General features: G+C 39.1%; 1 protein-coding gene across 1 annotated transcript; it reads right to left on the bottom strand.

Annotated features, from left to right (window-relative positions):
- Positions 1-3,478: 3,478 nt before the first annotated feature.
- mtcl3a (MTCL family member 3a) lies at positions 3,479-17,139 on the bottom strand. The gene is made up of 7 exons (XM_084385343.1): positions 15,085-17,139; positions 14,831-14,998; positions 10,359-10,613; positions 7,772-8,230; positions 7,448-7,527; positions 5,848-7,354; positions 3,479-4,166 (listed from the first exon to the last, which is right to left on the bottom strand). The coding sequence occupies exons 1-7, from the start codon at positions 15,403-15,405 to the stop codon at positions 3,972-3,974; spliced, it is 2,985 nt and encodes a 994-aa protein (XP_084241469.1). The 5' UTR covers positions 15,406-17,139; the 3' UTR covers positions 3,479-3,971.
- Between the last annotated feature and the right edge of the window lie 5 nt (positions 17,140-17,144).

Here is a 17,144-nt window from a genome sequence, read left to right as displayed (position 1 = left end):
AAATACGAACTTCCCAGGTGGACTTACGAGGTGGGAAGTAGGCCTAGTGTTTACGACGGCATGGTGCGTTCAAGTCACTTTCGTCAGAGTAAGATGGCGGTGTGCTTTCTCTTAATTAATTACACAAAAATACACTCTACTTAAACTCTACTAGCCTACTAGAAAATGAAGAACAAGGAATGCATCAGGTGTGTTTTGCTTTTTATGTTTTTAATAAAGTTGTCAAGCCACTGTAACTTGTAACATATAGGCTATAATAATGCTATCATATTTTGTGCAGGCAATAAACTTCGCTGTAAAAAGAAAAGCCTGACAAATATCACTGCTGCAATATCAATATTTTTAAGTAGGCTACTGGTATTCCGCCATGTTTCTCAGTGAGTGACACGCCCCCAACTCGTAAAGATCGGGGCAGAAATCCCGAGCTTCCCACTCGTATTTATTATGACATTGTGGTGGCGTTCATGTGCTTTCAACTCGTAAATACGATCTTTATTACTTAATGGACCATATGATTGCAATAGCACATGGATATAACATTAAACGTATCTGACCTTTTATACCTGATTCTAACTTTCACAACATCACTTAAAAAAAATAATAAAAAAAATAATAATTTCATCGGAAAACTGTAATAGGCCTATATGTTTATCATAAATGTAGCTCATTCAGTGCAATTCTACAGTCTGGTTGACAGTACCGGTTATTAAGTAGGCTAAAAGAATGCAATGCAGCTTTTATTTATTAGTTAATATTTATAGGTCTTTAGGGGTTTATGTTACCGTCACAGCGGGACAGACAGGAGTCTGCGCGCGTATTTTTGTCTGGCGCCAAACAGACGCTCTGAGGAGGAAAGCATAGCAACAGAGATAGGTAGACTACTGCATTATTTATCACTTCGTTTTATCCTTGCATATTTTTTTGCACAAATTAGCCTACACTAAGCAGTAGAATGTCATTTATTGATTGATTGATTTTTTGAGGAACCTCTCTAACATGCAGCCTGGCCAGGTATGTACATGATGCAACCACAGTTATACACTATTAAAATAATGTCTAGTCAGGTTCTATTTCTAGGCTTTATGGTGCTTAATATAAACAATTTAGGGGTTCTCATCATGGGAATTTCTGTATTAAACAGCTCGTATCTCTAGAAATTAACTTAAAAGACCCGTTAAACATTAGCCTATTTAAAATTTTATAACCCCACTGAACCTTTTTTTCTGAGAGTGTAGTAGCCTACACTTGGAGTACAAACATATGGAGCCTTGGATGACAGTCAAGTGTCATCAGATTTCAGAAGTGAGAGGTTGACAGATGCTTCATCTTCCAGTCTGAGATGCCTATGTGGGGCTCCTGGCTTCCTGTTGGGAAAGATGTTTGAGTGAAGTGGAATAAATGTGGACAAGGATGAGTTGATTTGCACCGAGGGACGGCGATCTTTGTCCTGGCATGTTGGCTAAGGTTTTCTGACAGGATACTGCAGCTGCAAAAACATTTTTTCCTGACTTAATTCTGTAAGCGACTCAAAAGAGCAAGGTTGGAGACTAAATGTCTACACTCATAGTTGACTAGAATAGATTTTTGGATCCAGGGATGTGAGGAATGCAAATTCAATGTGTAAAATGAACTGTACTTCAGACATTGTATTCAAAGTAACATTTTTAGGTGCTTATTTGTCCCTTATGGTTGTGGGAAAAGATTAAGTAGTAAAACAGGTTTAATCCTCATTGAATACATAAACTTGTGGCTAGTGTCTGCAGCTTTAATCAAAAAAATTTTTCTGCTTTTATTTACAAAATCATAGATGTTTTAGAGTTTTGTTTTGCTGTGTTTTTTCATGGTATTACAGTACATGGAGAGAAGGGAAAATGTTCACTGTCCATTTCAAACATACTTTGCTTTGCTCAGGATCAAAATACTTCCAGGCTGAATGACAATTGGTTCAAGCAAAGCTTTTAAAATGATAGTTCACCCAAAAATGAAAATTATATCATCATTTACTCACCTTCGTGTCGTTCCAAACCCGGAAGACTTTCGTTCATCTTCGGAACACAAATTAAGATCTTTTTTATCTTTGCTACACAACTACCACTTTGACGCTTCAATAAGTTCATAAAGAGATCGTAACTAATCCATATGAATTGAGCGGTTTAGCTCAGATTTTCAGTAATGAAATCTCAGATTTCATTAAAAAGATCTTCATTTGTGTTCTGAAGATGAACGAAAGTCTTATGGGTTTCGAACGACATGAGGGTAAGTAAATTACAGAATTTAAATGTTTGGGTCAACTATCCATTTAATTAAATGAATTTGATGCAAAAAAAGAACACCTCAATTTTAACTTTGTATATGGCCATATCACATGATATATTCAAGATGAGGCAAGCATGGTGTTTCAGTCAAGAGATTAGTTTATTTTTTACTGGCCCACAGACTATAGGAAGAGACAACTAAATAATTATGAATCTGAGTCCATCTACACATGAAAATTGGACAACTGTTATCTCACCATGCAAGTCGTCTGCGCCAGTAGTTTCTTTTGTGAACTATCTCTTAGAACAGCTGATTTGCAACAGATAGTGTAGGCCAGAGTGTGCCACCATTATAAGTTTACACTATCTGTTACAAATCAGCTGTTCTAAGAGATAGTTCACAAAAGAAACTAATGGCGCAGATTTCTTGCAAGGTAGTAACTAATAATTATTTAGTTGTCTCTTCCGTCTGTGGGCCAGTATTAATGGAACACTCCGACTTTTTGGGACTTTAGCTTAGACTTTAGGCGAAGCACTGCTACTTCTGCGGCGTGATTTACTCCAACTCTGAGCGAACTCTCTGCTCCTCACCACAGAGCTTCTCAGGTGCTGCGAGCAAATCACTCCGCCCAAGTAGCAGTGCTTCGCCTTCTGAGAATATAGTTCCCAGTATGTATACGGTTAGAAGATGGCTGTGTCTCATGTGACCTTGTTATTTGTACACGCTGTGACTATACAAATCACAACATGTAAATTGGAAAATGTTGGCGTTATTTTGTCACTTATTGGGAGCAGTATGCTAGCTGGAGCCATTTACCGCCAGTCTTTGTGCTAAGCTAGGCTTGCGGTGGGTGCGTCAGACAGAGTAACGGCACGCACGCAAAAAGTCAGAGTGTTCCTTTAATTGCAAAAACTGCACCTCTTCTCTGGCTAATATTAATTTCATATTGATCCTTTCTCCGTGAAGTCAAGCAGCAAAAGTTAAGTGATAATGTGCAAATACTACTGGCCCATTTTGGGGTGAACTAATATGCAAGACTAGTCTTACATGTCACTGTTTATAACACAGAGCGATCATCCTTTGCTGGGACGCTTAAAAAAAATATTGGGGGCATAAATTAAGAGTATACCCACTTCTCCAGGCACCGCTACATCACTGGCCATGTGTACTGTGGCTCCAGGCGAGACTAAATAATGAATAAAACACATCTACATCTAGGAATGAGTGTCAATATTTTATTTATTTGTATAAATGCTCAATACACTTGGTATATTAATTAAGAAAAGGAACTGCAAAGGCATTGTCTAAATGATATGTCTCACATCAGATTAGCACGTAAACTAAGTGTAGAATCCATTTGTTTCTATAATAACGAGTCATTTTGGTTAAGGTTGGTAAAGGTATAACAAAGGATTTGACGTGAAACAGGCTTTGATATTATCAATCAGACATCAGACCTCACACACACACACACACACACATGAGGCCACATGTGAAGCATTAGACAGGTCTACATTGGCAGCTATAAAATATAAGAGACTGGTTTATAAAAACAGAAAACATCATTTGTGAACTTTTAAGTCACACTGGTAGAAATAAAATGTACACAAAAGAATGAAAAAGGCAGTTAGATTTCATGGTTACAGAAATGTACACAACATTTGAACAGTCACAGTGTTTATTTACACAGGCATTGGACCGTGTCTAACGCAGATTTAGATCACTGTCTCTGTGTGAAAGGTGGGGTAGGTGAGTGTTTGTCTCTGGGTGAAGACTGTGGGTGGGGGTGAGGGAGATGATGCAGATGAGACGGGCGAGCGGCTAGCCCAACGAGAGGGCAAACGCCTCTTTGCAGGACACGAGGGTCGTGAAAAGCTCTTCTTGATAGTTACAGAGGACTCTTTGCCTTGCTGTTGAGACAAATATTTTTATGAAATATCATCGGATTTAAATATTCCTGTCAACAGCACACTCATCTACTCTGTGCGCTTTCATGTACAGAACATTTGTGAATGAATCTCACGAGATCTGTCAGGAGACGCCCAGGTCATGTTTCTCCCCAAAAGAAATTATGCGTTGTTTGCATAAATTAAAAAAGGAGCCTAATTGAAATTATTCTAATTAATTTATTGCAGTCTATAATGCAAACTGCAAAGAAAGTATATATTGAAATTGTAAAGTATACTGACAAAGTACAACTGATTTTAGTTACAAATGTGTCCAGACAGGATCATTTTCATAATTGCATTACAGTGATGAAAACTAAAGGGAGGGAGTGCTTAATTTTTAGACAGAATTTTTACACAAAATATCATTAGTATTTTTCTTTTCGATGCCATTGCATTTAAAGGAAATGGCTTAACTTTTGTTTCCAGCATATGTTCTCCATCTTAGTACTAACTTGAAATGAAAAGAACTGATTAAATCTCTCTGATGCTTTCTGAGTCATAATCTGACAATCATTTCCAGCAAATCTGTGTAATGTACAAAAGCGGTCCGTGCAGAGGAATACTGGCCATGGTACGTTTCTGTAATTGCACCACATACCTTTGCCTCCTATAAAAACAGTTAATTGAGGTTGTCTAAAGAGCTAGACATGAAAGATGTAAATTAAACTTGGTGCCACTAATTCTTTCCACTTAAAGCCTTGAAGCAAATTCCCGATTTCAACAATAAGAAGCTTCTGGGCTTCTCGCTTTGAGCAATCTGCCAATATTTTCTGACAGAAATTCAACTTAAGGAATTTTAATTGTGCTGCTTAGATGGTTTTGTGGGAATGAGGTATTTTAACAATAAATTCGAAATAGACTATTTCCAGACATGAGAAAAGACTTTCGGTTGTAGATTTAGAGGGAATTTTTCTAAGCAATGTCTAATATATTTACTGTTATTTATTGATGAAAACATATTCTGATAAAACAGATTTACTGTGTGTATCACTGTACAGCACCCGAAGAAACCACCTATTAACCTTAGTTGACGTCAGAAATAAGTAAGGGATAATCCACGGCTAGCTGTGCATTAAACAATTTTAATGCACGATGTGGAAGCAAAGAACCACCTGTGGATTATCCCGATTATACCATGGTCATTTGCCAGCAATGACAACTTAAAGCTGTTATTGATGTTTGCAGCGCAATATTTGACCTTTAATATAGAACAGTGATTAAACTGACTTGGAACTTACCTGTGCATTAAACGTTTTTTTATTGCACACCTTCCAGCCAATCAGAATCGAGTATTCAGTCAGACCATGGTATAAAATGTTTAATAATAAAATGTGTCCTTAATATTTTTATTATACTGTATCTATTTTTTTTTTTTTACCTGTATGCTATGGCTGAAGTTGTTGCAGGCGCTACAACACCCTTTAACCGTGTCTATATTCACAACAGGCTTTCAGACCTAAATGCATTTAAATATGGAACAAACTACTACTTAATACACTATAGTCATCTACACTCGCACCTCATACACTTCTCCGGCTGAGTTATTTACCATGTGTTTGAATGTGTGGAGCTCGGGTGAAAGTGTGTGCTTTTGTGGTTTGAATGGTGTGTGTCTATGTGTGGGAGTGTGTGCAGTACTGACCTGCACTGTTACATGTGTCTCTTTGTGGGCTATGACCTGGTGGTGCGGTGTGTGTGTTAGTCTCTGACTGGATCTGGGCTCATGTTGCATATCCAACATTTCCAAGAGGTCCATGAGGTCTTCTTCCTTCCCTGGACTGGGCTGTGACTGCTTCTGCTCCTGAGATCTCTCCAAATCCTCGTAACATTTGAGAATCCTCTCAACGGCTCCATAGTTGGACCTAGACTCCATTGGACGAGGATAGGCTGCTAGTGTCGAGGGCTTCCATGGATTTTCTTCTAAAATCCGAGATCTGGTGCTACACATGTCCTTTTTGGCCTGTTTGGATTTTTTGACTGCTTGATGTTGATCTGCACTAACATCCACAACTTTGCTGCACCTTTCCATCTGAATTTGCAGCTGTGGTGGACTTGCGCTAATTTCAAAGCATGTTTCTCCAACACTTGGGCCAAGTTGGTCAACTGAAGTTGGTGTAGTGTGTTCAGTCTGGAAAGGTTTAACTTCAACGTCTTTTTGTAGAATACATTCCTGCTTTGGAGATGAAGACTTAGAGACGAGGTCCTTTGTTTCCTTCCTTCTTCCCTCCTCCTTCGGCACAAGACCCGAGAGCACAACCTTTAGATTGTCTTCAACATACATTGATGGGCTCTCTGTAAATGTGTCCTTAGATATGACCTCTGGTAGACTTGGATAACAATCAGTAGAAACATTCATAGAAATGTCCTCATCACACCGAAGACCCATTCCTGCCTGGAAGAGTGTACGGTTTAACTCTGCAGTTTTCTGCTCAAGTCTCTCATTTCTGGGAGTAGCTGTAGCGCCGGGACATGGCGAAATGAAGTCTATTGATGCAACAGAATCTGTAGGCATGTTCGTGGGATGAGATGCACTCTTGAGATCGTTTTTGCACACAGCATCTGTTTGGTTTAGACTGCAATCGGTGGCTTCAGCTGCAATGTCCATGTTGGAAAGACATCTTTTAACAGGTACATATCTGGATGAGCTGTTGCTGGCAAATCTACTTCCATCACAGGACCAGCGGCTCTGGCAGCAACTGATATTGCACTTGGAATCAACAGGATCGCAGCAGGATACATTCCCAGAGTCGGTCAGAATTTTTCCCTCATTTTCTTGAAGCATCGCCTCAAATTTTCGTACAATTGCGGGGCTGGTGTACTTTCTGTCCTGGTGGGTTCCTGGCCGTTGACACAATTGCTCTGTGCCACTGGACTCTAATTCTGAAGCTGAAGGACTGCTAAGGTACCAAGATGTACTACGGGCTGGTATGGGTGGGGCTTGTTGTCTTATGTTGTCTGGTGTCTTCGCATCCCTTTGCTGTGATTCCATGTTACAACTTTCCCAGTTCATCCAGTATTGCTCATCAAGGGACTTAAGGTCTTCACTCATGTTTTTCAAGTACAAAACTGTATCCTCCATTTCCAAATTATCCTTTACCCTCTCCGCCAACTCAGCCTTTCTTGGAAAAAACATTGACTCACTGCGGCTTCTAAGAAGGGAAACCAAACAAAGTGATATCACTATGAAGCAATGATCTGATTCATTTGTGATGCATGCAGCACCTGTGCGCAATGAGGTTTACCTCTTAATATCAGGCAGCTTCCTCATTTCATCCTGGTAGCTACAGAGTTCTTCACTCACACTGGCAATTTCCTTAAGTGCCTACAAGTAGTTAATGAATAAGAGGAATAATAAGAGCAAACCTTAGACCTCAGACCACACAATATAACATTGCAAACACAGCAGCGAATTTCATCCATTGCTGGATGAACAGTGAATTTACGATTTGTTTTGTGTTTCTATTAAGGAATAGTTCAGGAGGATTAGCATGAAAGTAATGCAATCAAGTAATTGAAACACCTGAGAGATTAGATTGAGATTAGAGTGTTATGAACAACAGTCTCACCGCATTAAGGGCAGTATTGTTCTTCTTTTTGTCACTTCCACAGGTTATTTCCATGCTCTGAAATCGTTTGAAAGGGTTAAGGAGGTCCTCTTGTCCAACGAAGCAGGACTTGTTCTCCATTTTCAATTTCAAACAGGTTTCCAGGATTTCTTCCAGCTCTGCAGTGTCTATAGCCTTTTGTTCACCAGTACCTTGCTGATTTAATAGTTTGCTTTGTTCGCTGCACTGGTCACTGGATTCACTGGTGATGTGACTGAGTTGACTTGTTTGGGAGTCGATGCTTGCATTGCTTTGCTGGGTTAGAGCCTCAGAATATTCATTGCTCTGGGCATCTGAGGGATAGGTAACTTCACTTGACAAAGAGCTGACAGAACATGAGCTGATCCTTAGTGCATTTTGTCCATCAGTAATTGGTCTGAGAGAACATCCTGTACGGTGAGCCTTCACTTCATTGTATAACTGGAAAAGACAAAACAATTGTGAATGTAGTCCTCGACACATCTTCTAATACCCAAACATTTGCCCCTTGCCAGTTTAAATCTATTATGCCAGACCTCCACAAGAAACCCAGCCATGCCCTTTCCTCTACTTTAGAGATGGGCAACGTCGGTCTTGGAGTGCCGCTGTCCTGCAGAGTTTAGCTCCAACCCTAATCAATCACAGCTAATCAATGTCTTCAAGATTATAAGGCTACAGACAGGTGAGGGGTTTTTTTCAGGGTTGGAGCTAAACTCTGCAGGACAGCGACCAACGTTGCCCCTCCTTGCTCTACATTTAACCACCCACCATTCCACACCATATCAGTAGAGAAGGGGTCTCCAATCCTGCTCCTGCTCCTGCTCCTACGTTTAGCTCCAACACACTTGCCTGGAAGTTTCTAATTACTCTGAAGACCTTGATTAGCAAGTTCAGGTGTGTTTAACTACTTTTAGAACTAAACTCTGGCCATCCAGGAGCAGGTTTGGACACTCCTGTAGTAAAGCATAGTGCTCACAATGCCAAGATTGTGGGTTTGATTCCCAGAAAATGCATGAACTTATAAAATACCTTGAATATGGTGCTTTGGATAAAAGTATCTGCCAAATTCATATGAAACCACATACCAAAAATCTAAGTCATGGTTCAGACTAGAGCAGGATCCCACAAATGTAGCCATGGAAGGCCATTGTCCTGCAGAGTTTAGCTGCAGCCTTAATAAAAGACACCTGAGCATAGGGGTGGGCGATATGACCAAAATCTTATATTAGAATATGAACAATTTTATTTCTCAATAATGACATATCAAGATATAGTTATTTTTGCTTTTTACGATATCAAATTTGTATTGAAATTTCATAAATCTCATCAACAATTTCAAAATCACATAAAAACCTAACACTAGCTTATAAGTTTTTTTTTTTTAAAAAGAAAAGAAAAAAAGCTCACTGAATACAAGTAAACAGTTATAAAATAGGAACAAAGAAAATAGTTATAAGCAATAGGACAAAAAACTACAACAAAGACAAATGAAATAGACATACCTGAAAAATTTTAAGCACTATAAAAAAAATACAATAGAACAAAGCAGGTTTATTAGGCTGTTGTCACTTTAAGTGAACACAGTGATCTAATATACTGATACACGTACACTTTCTTTTTCTCAACCATTTACGTTCACTTAAGACAAAAACGACTTTGTCTATGAGGATATTCGCAAAGACTGGCATTTTGACACACAAGTGTGTTAATTTGACTGTTCAGTAAGGCGCTAAAAAGAACAGTTCAGTGCTCACACGCTGTCTCTCAGACATATAACAAAATGAGTCCTCTTTTGCTGCTTATTGTGCTTGAACGCTTTTAAATCACTTGTTTTTAAACCGCAAAGCTTAAAAATGCATTCAACGATAAGCTTTCGAGATGGCACAGAAGGGCAACATCACATGAGCGTAACTGCGATAGAGATGATAGTCCAAAATTTCTACTGGTTGACACATTTCTACTGGTTGATTGTGTCTACTGGTATATCGCCCACCCCTACCTGAGCAAGCTAATAAAAGTCTTCATAGTTATTAAAATTAAACATAGGTGGTTTGATCAGTGTTTGAACTGGTCTAGAGCTAAGCATTTTGGTCAGGCTCTATGGGATTACACTTTGACAGACCTATGGAAAGTTCCATTATTGAACCTAGGACATGCTGCTCAACTGGTAGAGCACAGAACACTCGCAACACCTAAGTTGTGGGTTTGATTCTGAAGGAACGCTCATGCTGATAAGATGCATAGCTTGAACGCACTTTGGATGAAGCATCTGCCAAATGCACTGATGCATTTTCTCTACCTCTAGTTTGGAGCTCTAAGCTTAAGTCTGATGAATGCCTGAGCTAAACTGAGCTAAACTTCCTTTGGCAGTCACTTGAAATTCCAAGGTTTATATAATGTGACATCATCGCTTCCAATTTTAGGTGTTACCATTATCCATTGAGGCTTACTGGCAGAGCTTTCATTTAGCATGGAAGTAAACAGAAGCGCTTAGGGAATCATTTAATTTGAAACATGATATGGTTCTCTCTGCTGAGATGTGGGGAGTGGCGCACATCCGCAGACTCACCTCCTCAATCTTCCGCTGCATGTCCATGAGCTGGTTCTCCCACTCCTTCCTCTCAGCCTCAAAGCGTTCCAGCAGCTCAGATTTTTCCTTCACCCAGCCCTTCTCACTGCTGTCCAGCCTGCAGCGGAGGTCCATCGCTGCGCTGTGAGTGTCTTCCAGAAGCCTCTTTTGTTCCGCTCTTTCCCGCTTCAGAGTGTCCCCTAGTTCATTACTCCTCACAGTCTCCCCCAACACGCCATATCCCCGCGCTTCCAGCTGTAGGGAGAAGAGAGGCAGGGATTTGCTGACCACCAAAGAGGAAATGGGTGTATGGGATAGTTGTACAAAGAAAACAAAACATTTGAACAGGAAGAATCATGAGGAGTTTAGTTGGCAACAGGATGAAATGGACCTTGTGTCCTGACCAAGGCCTTGGATGCCCAGCCTAAGCCTACAGACAAAAACAGCTCAGACTAGTGCTGAGAGTTTTGCATGTAATGGAGAGGCCACATTGGTATGCTGACCCCCCGATGACCCTGGAGAGAGCGCACTAGACAGCAAACACTAAAACCATATTTATCACAGAGCTTGATTGAACTCTGCAGCTGATGGAAGCTATTGATGTCATTGAGACCTATAGTCTACATGAGTTATAATAACACATAATTATGCCAGTTGCGTTTTAGAGATTTCTAAACACTCCTGTTCAAAAGGTAAGCTTTTTTTTAATTAATACTTTATTCATCAAGGATGCATTGAAATTGATCAATGGTGACAAAAGACTTCTATTTCAAATAAATGCTGTTCTTTTGAACTTTGTATTTATCAAAATAAAAAATTGTTTCCGCAAAGAAAAATTGAGAAGAAACCTTGGTAAGCATTTAGACTTTTGACACGAACATTAAAAAACGTACATAGCCCAAAACTAGTCTTCTGAACATATGATGATGCCACTATTCTGCAAAATCTGCACAACAAAATCAGACTGGCCGATTACCAGAACCGACAGCTCCCCGATAGGTCAGTCAGTGCCTTGTCTATTGTCAATAGCTATGTTTCCATCCACCTATTTTTATGCACATTTTGGGATATTGTATAAAAAAAACTGCTGGATGGAAATGTCAGGATGCACATAAATTCGACTTTATTGCATTTCGTCTGTGCTCTGAGACGCAAGTCATTTATTATATCGCCTTGTTGGCGAGGCAATTTACACTAACTCCGCCCACTGACATTTGGTTGGGCCAGACAAAATTACAGAAGATGCTAGATTATCAACAGTAGCAATAGTATAAGGGTAAGGCACGTAGCAGAATGTTTTGACGCAAATCGAGTTCGAATCCATCTTTTGCCGAAATGGCTCTAGTCCTTTTCCCCGTCACATATCAGACCGGAAAAAGAAAATATTCAAAAAGTGGAAATAAAGTGACTAATGTGTGTTTAATAATAAAGTGTTTATCGGTTAGGGGTAGGGGGGGCTTTATTGTCCCAATAAGGTGGCATCCAATTAATAATTTTTTATATATATAATAATTTACACTATGTTATTACTGCATACCCTTTAAAGCGGCGCTATGCAGTTTTGGAAATTTCTTTGCTGTTTTCTCGCTTTTTGCTCGCAGGTTTCTCTATAGAGCTCCCCCTACAGCTTCGGAATAGATATTTGACAACACTGTCGTCAAAACTCGTTGGCGACTCTCCCCCTGCCATCTTCTCCCTCTGGTCATGTGCATTTGTTTTCAAAGAAGATAGTGTATGTGTGCAGTGCCGTAAAGCAATTTGTTACATCGCGAGACCTGATACCCGCCGGCCCAAAGTTGCAAGGGTGGTTTTTCTGCTCACAGGCGCTAGGGGGGCGCGAGAAGACCACCATTCAACCCGAAAACAGTCATATAACCATTCCAATGACTCTGAAGCTGTTCAGTTAAGGTAAATTAAGCTAAAAAAAACTGCATAGTTCCCCTTTAATATACAACAAGACTGAGGTGCAGATAGTATTTGCCACTATTTATAAATATAAATAGCCTCTAACTTACACTTATTGCAAAGAAAATACTGCTATTTGTATAGTGTATACAGAATCTATTGTCATTTTCACTTAGTGTAATTAGCAAATCGCCAAGAAAATGCTGCTATTTCACTTAAAGTAAATAGAATCTAGTTGCTTAGTTGCTTAATAATGGCCACGGCCTTATTCTAAACAAAAATTGTTACGTACAGTGGCTTATACTACTTTTTTAGTTCATCGGGAAGTGAGGATTTTGTTGTCTTCGACTCGTTAGATATTATTACTCAATATTCCAATTTTGCGCATAAGCTAAATTCGCAACTTTGGATGGAAACAGCTAATGAATATTAAATTCTTAATAATATAGCTGACAACTCAGCTGTGAAGTTAAGTCTTGATTGGACTGAACCTGCACGCTCCACCATCAGGGCAACCGCAAAGACAAAAATAGGTGAATCTTATTTATGGTTCATATAGCAACGGTCCAGAGCAAAGCAGTGTTTGCACAAACAGTGCGCTCCAATAGCACTAAAATGTGCTGGCACACTGTCCTTAACCCTATGAGTTCTCCTGGGTGCACTAACCGCATGTTTTTACAAGCAGAGGGCATGTGAGACACTGATGCGACATGTAACCAGAGTTGAGAGTGCAAGGGTGCTGCTAGTTTTAAGACTAAAATATAATTACCCTGGTTGCAGTGCACTCTGTCTGTGTGTAACAATGTCACAAAAGCAGCTCTCTATTAATAGACAGCAAGACCAATCCTTTAGCATCTCACATTCCTAAGGGTGGGGCCCTGGAGCAACTCATCTCTGTTTTAAAGATCAAAAATATGCTCCGAAATATGCTGGCGAATACCCTGCTGTGAAAGTGGTAAACCGAAGAAATCCACTGGGACAAAAGTATGTGCTGTGGTAGGATGTTGACTGCAAAGAAAACAACTCTTTTAAGGTTCACTCCGACCCCTCCCTGAATTCTGTTCTCTGCACCAACCAGTACTTTGGGTGGATTGGTGTGGCTAAACCCAAATCGTTTTCTGAATTTAAACAAGTGCACATGCGGTCAAGTGTGTCCGTAGTTTCACAATGTAAAACCTCAAATCACCATTACAAGACCACTACACATTTATTAGGTTATTCTTTTGTGTATTTTTGCAGTATGTTTAAGTTGAGTCCTGAGTCTAGTGTATGTCCTGAGGTGTAGTCCGTCACAAGATATGCCTTCACACAACAATCCGAAGCTCCTCTCCTCTTCATCTCAACAATGCCGACTGTGCTACTGTATTAGGAGTTTCTCCGAGTCACTAACTCACACTTACAATAAAGTATAAAGCCTTAGACTGGATTGAAATCTCTCACAATGGGTAGTAAATACAAGGCGATCTGGACAGTGTCTTTGTAAGGATGTCATAAACAGAAATGAAGGCTTTATATGAGAGGAAAAAAGGTGAAAACTAAGCACAAGATACTATTTTTAGTTTGGTAGTTTCCACACTAGCTTGCTTTTGCACATTACTCTTACATTTGCATCTGTGTCATGCCAAATTTCTTTTTCATTAATTGATGAAATATATGATCTAATGCCGCAAAAGAGCTGGTCTTCTGTGGCCACTTGCACACAAAGCTTCTGTTGACAGGATATATTTGCACTTGATAGTGTTTGTGTTATGTAAAGCCTATGCAATCTCTGAGCTATGCTCAATGACAACCATTAGAAAACACACAAATAATGAAAAACTTTGACATTATCCGTGTGCCAATAATCTAATTTGATTTTGAACTTAATCTATCTTGTGTAAAACTTTTCATATCACTGTAAAAAGTGGTAACCTGCAATTGTTACCTTAAAGATCTATTACTACCCGATTTAACCCAAAAAAAAAAAAAAATTGTTGGTATGTGATGTTAAATAATATGTTTTGCCTTAAATCAGTTAATTTGGTTATTACCATTTTTAGGTTACTATGTTTGATTGTTTTTCAGTAGAAGCAGTGTCATATGCTTTATTTGCTGTTATTTTATGTATTAAATAAGTTATTATTTGTGTTTCTGTTGGCCAAAACAACAGAATTGGTTTGATATTTTTGCATTTTCCTTTTTTTCTGAATTGGTTTGTGCTTCATAATTGTTTATTATAATGTAAAAGACATTAAATATTGTATAATACGTTTTAAATACAAGGAAATATGTTTTTATCTTCGGCTAGTTCTATTTCATACGGCAAAAAAAAGTTATTCCTCAAATCAGCATCAATAAACAACAAGTTCACATTGTGACAACTTACCCCATCTAGTGTGGCAACATGCCTCGATAGTCTGTGTTCAATTAACTAGTTCCTTACCCTACGACGCAAATGTTGAATAGCTGTTTTCAACACTTTCGGTTTGTGTCTATACTTTAAAAAGTAAACCCACCTTTAGAACTAGACATCCCCCGTCACATAAATAGGGATATGTTTTTGCTATAGTAGGCTATATGTTTCATACCTGAGTAATGCGCCTCTTCAGCTCTGATCGCTCCACTTCCCATGCGCATCGATCCTTAATGCTTTGCAGTTCCAGCTCACCCCGTCTACTTTCCTCACGCTTCACCCCCGACTGCACCTCCTCTAAAACACACTTCAGGTCCAACAATATCCTTCTGTTTTCTCCACCCTGTAAACACAACGCAGAATAAGAGAAACGCACACTGCTGGTTGGTCAAAACCCACTGGTGTCGCATGCTTTGTGTTTGTAGCTACTTGAATATCAGCAACTTGTCTCAAAAGCATTTCCTTCTCCATCCTCCACTCCTCTTTCTCGTGATCGTAGCGCTTTTTTAAGTCCTCGAGTTTCTTTTTAAGGCGTGTGTGTGGACTGTGCTCGTGACTCGGGGTTTGTGCGCGAGGCGCTTCGGATGGTCCAGGTGGAAGCTGCTCCAGAAAGTTGCTCGGGAACGAACGAACCCGGGCGGGACTCTGGACCTTCTTACCGGGCCTCTCTAGACGAGAACACGGGACGAACTCCCAGCCTTGCGCCTTGCTCACATACCCGCTGGATCCATTTCCAAACGCATTCCACATCTTTCAGTCACAACTAAACACGGATAACAACCTCTCTCTCTTTTTTAACTATTTGCACTGCAGTTACAGTCCCCATAGGAAAAAAAAAAAAAAAAAACACACACACACACTATATTATCCGAAACCAGCCACTTGTGCCATCTCCTCCGCAGCCCAGGCTGGTGTCTCTGCGCCGGGCGCATTTCTTCCTTCCATGTCAATAAAGGACGACAAGGTCAGCCTGTCATTCTCCGGAGACGCCGATTTCACACTGAAAACAGTATAGTGTACACACTATCCTCTAAACTGCATCCTTTAGGTTATAAATTCTCAGTCTACATTATTTTGCTTTAATAAAATAAGCTAGTGAACTGCAGATTGATGTCATCCATTAGCGTACTCTGCTTCAGACTGAAAATGACACCGACAGACTCAAGAGTCAAGAGCCTAAAATACTCTGATGTATTTTTACCTCTGTAACTATGTTGTAGGCCTACCTTGTTGTCATTCGGGGTCCTTGTGCACACTGAAAGCTCAACTTTAAAGTTACCATTAAATCAAAAATGATGATTCTTATTTTTTTTATTGAATACTGCAGTGTTCATTATAAATTATTTATCTGTGCACAATTGCACATCATTAATTTTTATATTCATGTAATTTTTTATCAAAAAAAACTTCCCCTCCCTCTTGCTGTGACATCTCTTCGACATCGACCAATAGCAAACCACAACCATCCAATCAAATCCCCTTGGACAAAATCAAGTCCCGCCCTACATTTGTTCTTGTTTGAGAAGCAGTTTCACTCTGATATATATGGAAGCTTATTTCCGCCACAGAAAAAAACAATTTAAAAGATTATTGCAACTTTTTATCCCACATTGCTGACTTTTTTCTCACAATTAAGAGTTTATATCTCACTATTCTGACTTTATATCTCGCAATTCTGACTTTATAACTCGCAATTCTGACTTTTTTTCTCACAATTCTGATTAACTCGCAATTGTGAGTTATAAAGTCCAATTCTGTGGGGAAAAAAGACTAACTTCTCATAATTCTGACTTTATAACATACAAATGTAACTTTATATCACGCAATTCTGACTTTATGACGCACAATTGTGAGATTAGATCACACAATTCTGAGAAAACAATAGGGAAGCTATTGCAACTTCTGTTTCATGCAGACAATGATAACCACGAGAATCAAAAAAGACAGAGAACACAAACTTCAATCTCAACAGAAACAGTAAGAATGTTCATTTTTAAGGTTCACAATGAGTAGAAAAGTAGAAAACAACAGCTGCCAATTTTCACTGTTTACAGTGTACAGTAGATAGTCATTATAATACAAATATATATCACACACTCTTTATTTGTAAAAGGTTTCAAATGTGTTTTACAGCTTAATGCCAAAAGAGTTTGCATGGTTCTTTAGAAAATGCACTGGAGCTTCATAGAAAGGCTTTACTTTGTCATCTGATAAAAGATGATATTAGGAACCGGGACACTCATCACATATAACGTAACATCAAGAACTTTTTAATCTCCAAAGAACCAAATGGCCAACTGAGGATTACTGAGAGAACTGTAACTACATTACACTTAGTTTATTATTTCAGATGCTTTTTTAAAAGACTACAGTTGTTATACACACACATTTGGCGGGTTTGCGGGTGTTAAAGTCAAGCTCTGATCAGGACACAATGCTAACACATATAATTTAAACTATATTAAATGTAATAAGCTAATGAAATACAC

Source organism: Rutilus rutilus (genome assembly GCF_951802725.1).
Source record: "Rutilus rutilus genome assembly, chromosome: 17".
Lineage (NCBI taxonomy): Eukaryota > Metazoa > Chordata > Actinopteri > Cypriniformes > Leuciscidae > Rutilus > Rutilus rutilus.
Note: the sequence above shows the minus strand (reverse complement) of the source record. Positions and strands in the feature narration are given on the sequence as shown.

Coding starts and splice junctions, on each gene's coding strand:
- mtcl3a (XM_084385343.1), bottom strand. CDS start 15,405: ATGTGGAATGCGTTTGGAAATGGATCCAGCGGGTATGTGAGCAAGGCG. Junction 14,999..15,084: donor GACAAGTTGCTGATATTCAA/GTAGCTACAAAC, acceptor TTGTGTTTACAG/GGTGGAGAAAACAGAAGGAT. Junction 7,528..7,771: donor ACAATACTGCCCTTAATGCG/GTGAGACTGTTG, acceptor AACTACTTGTAG/GCACTTAAGGAAATTGCCAG.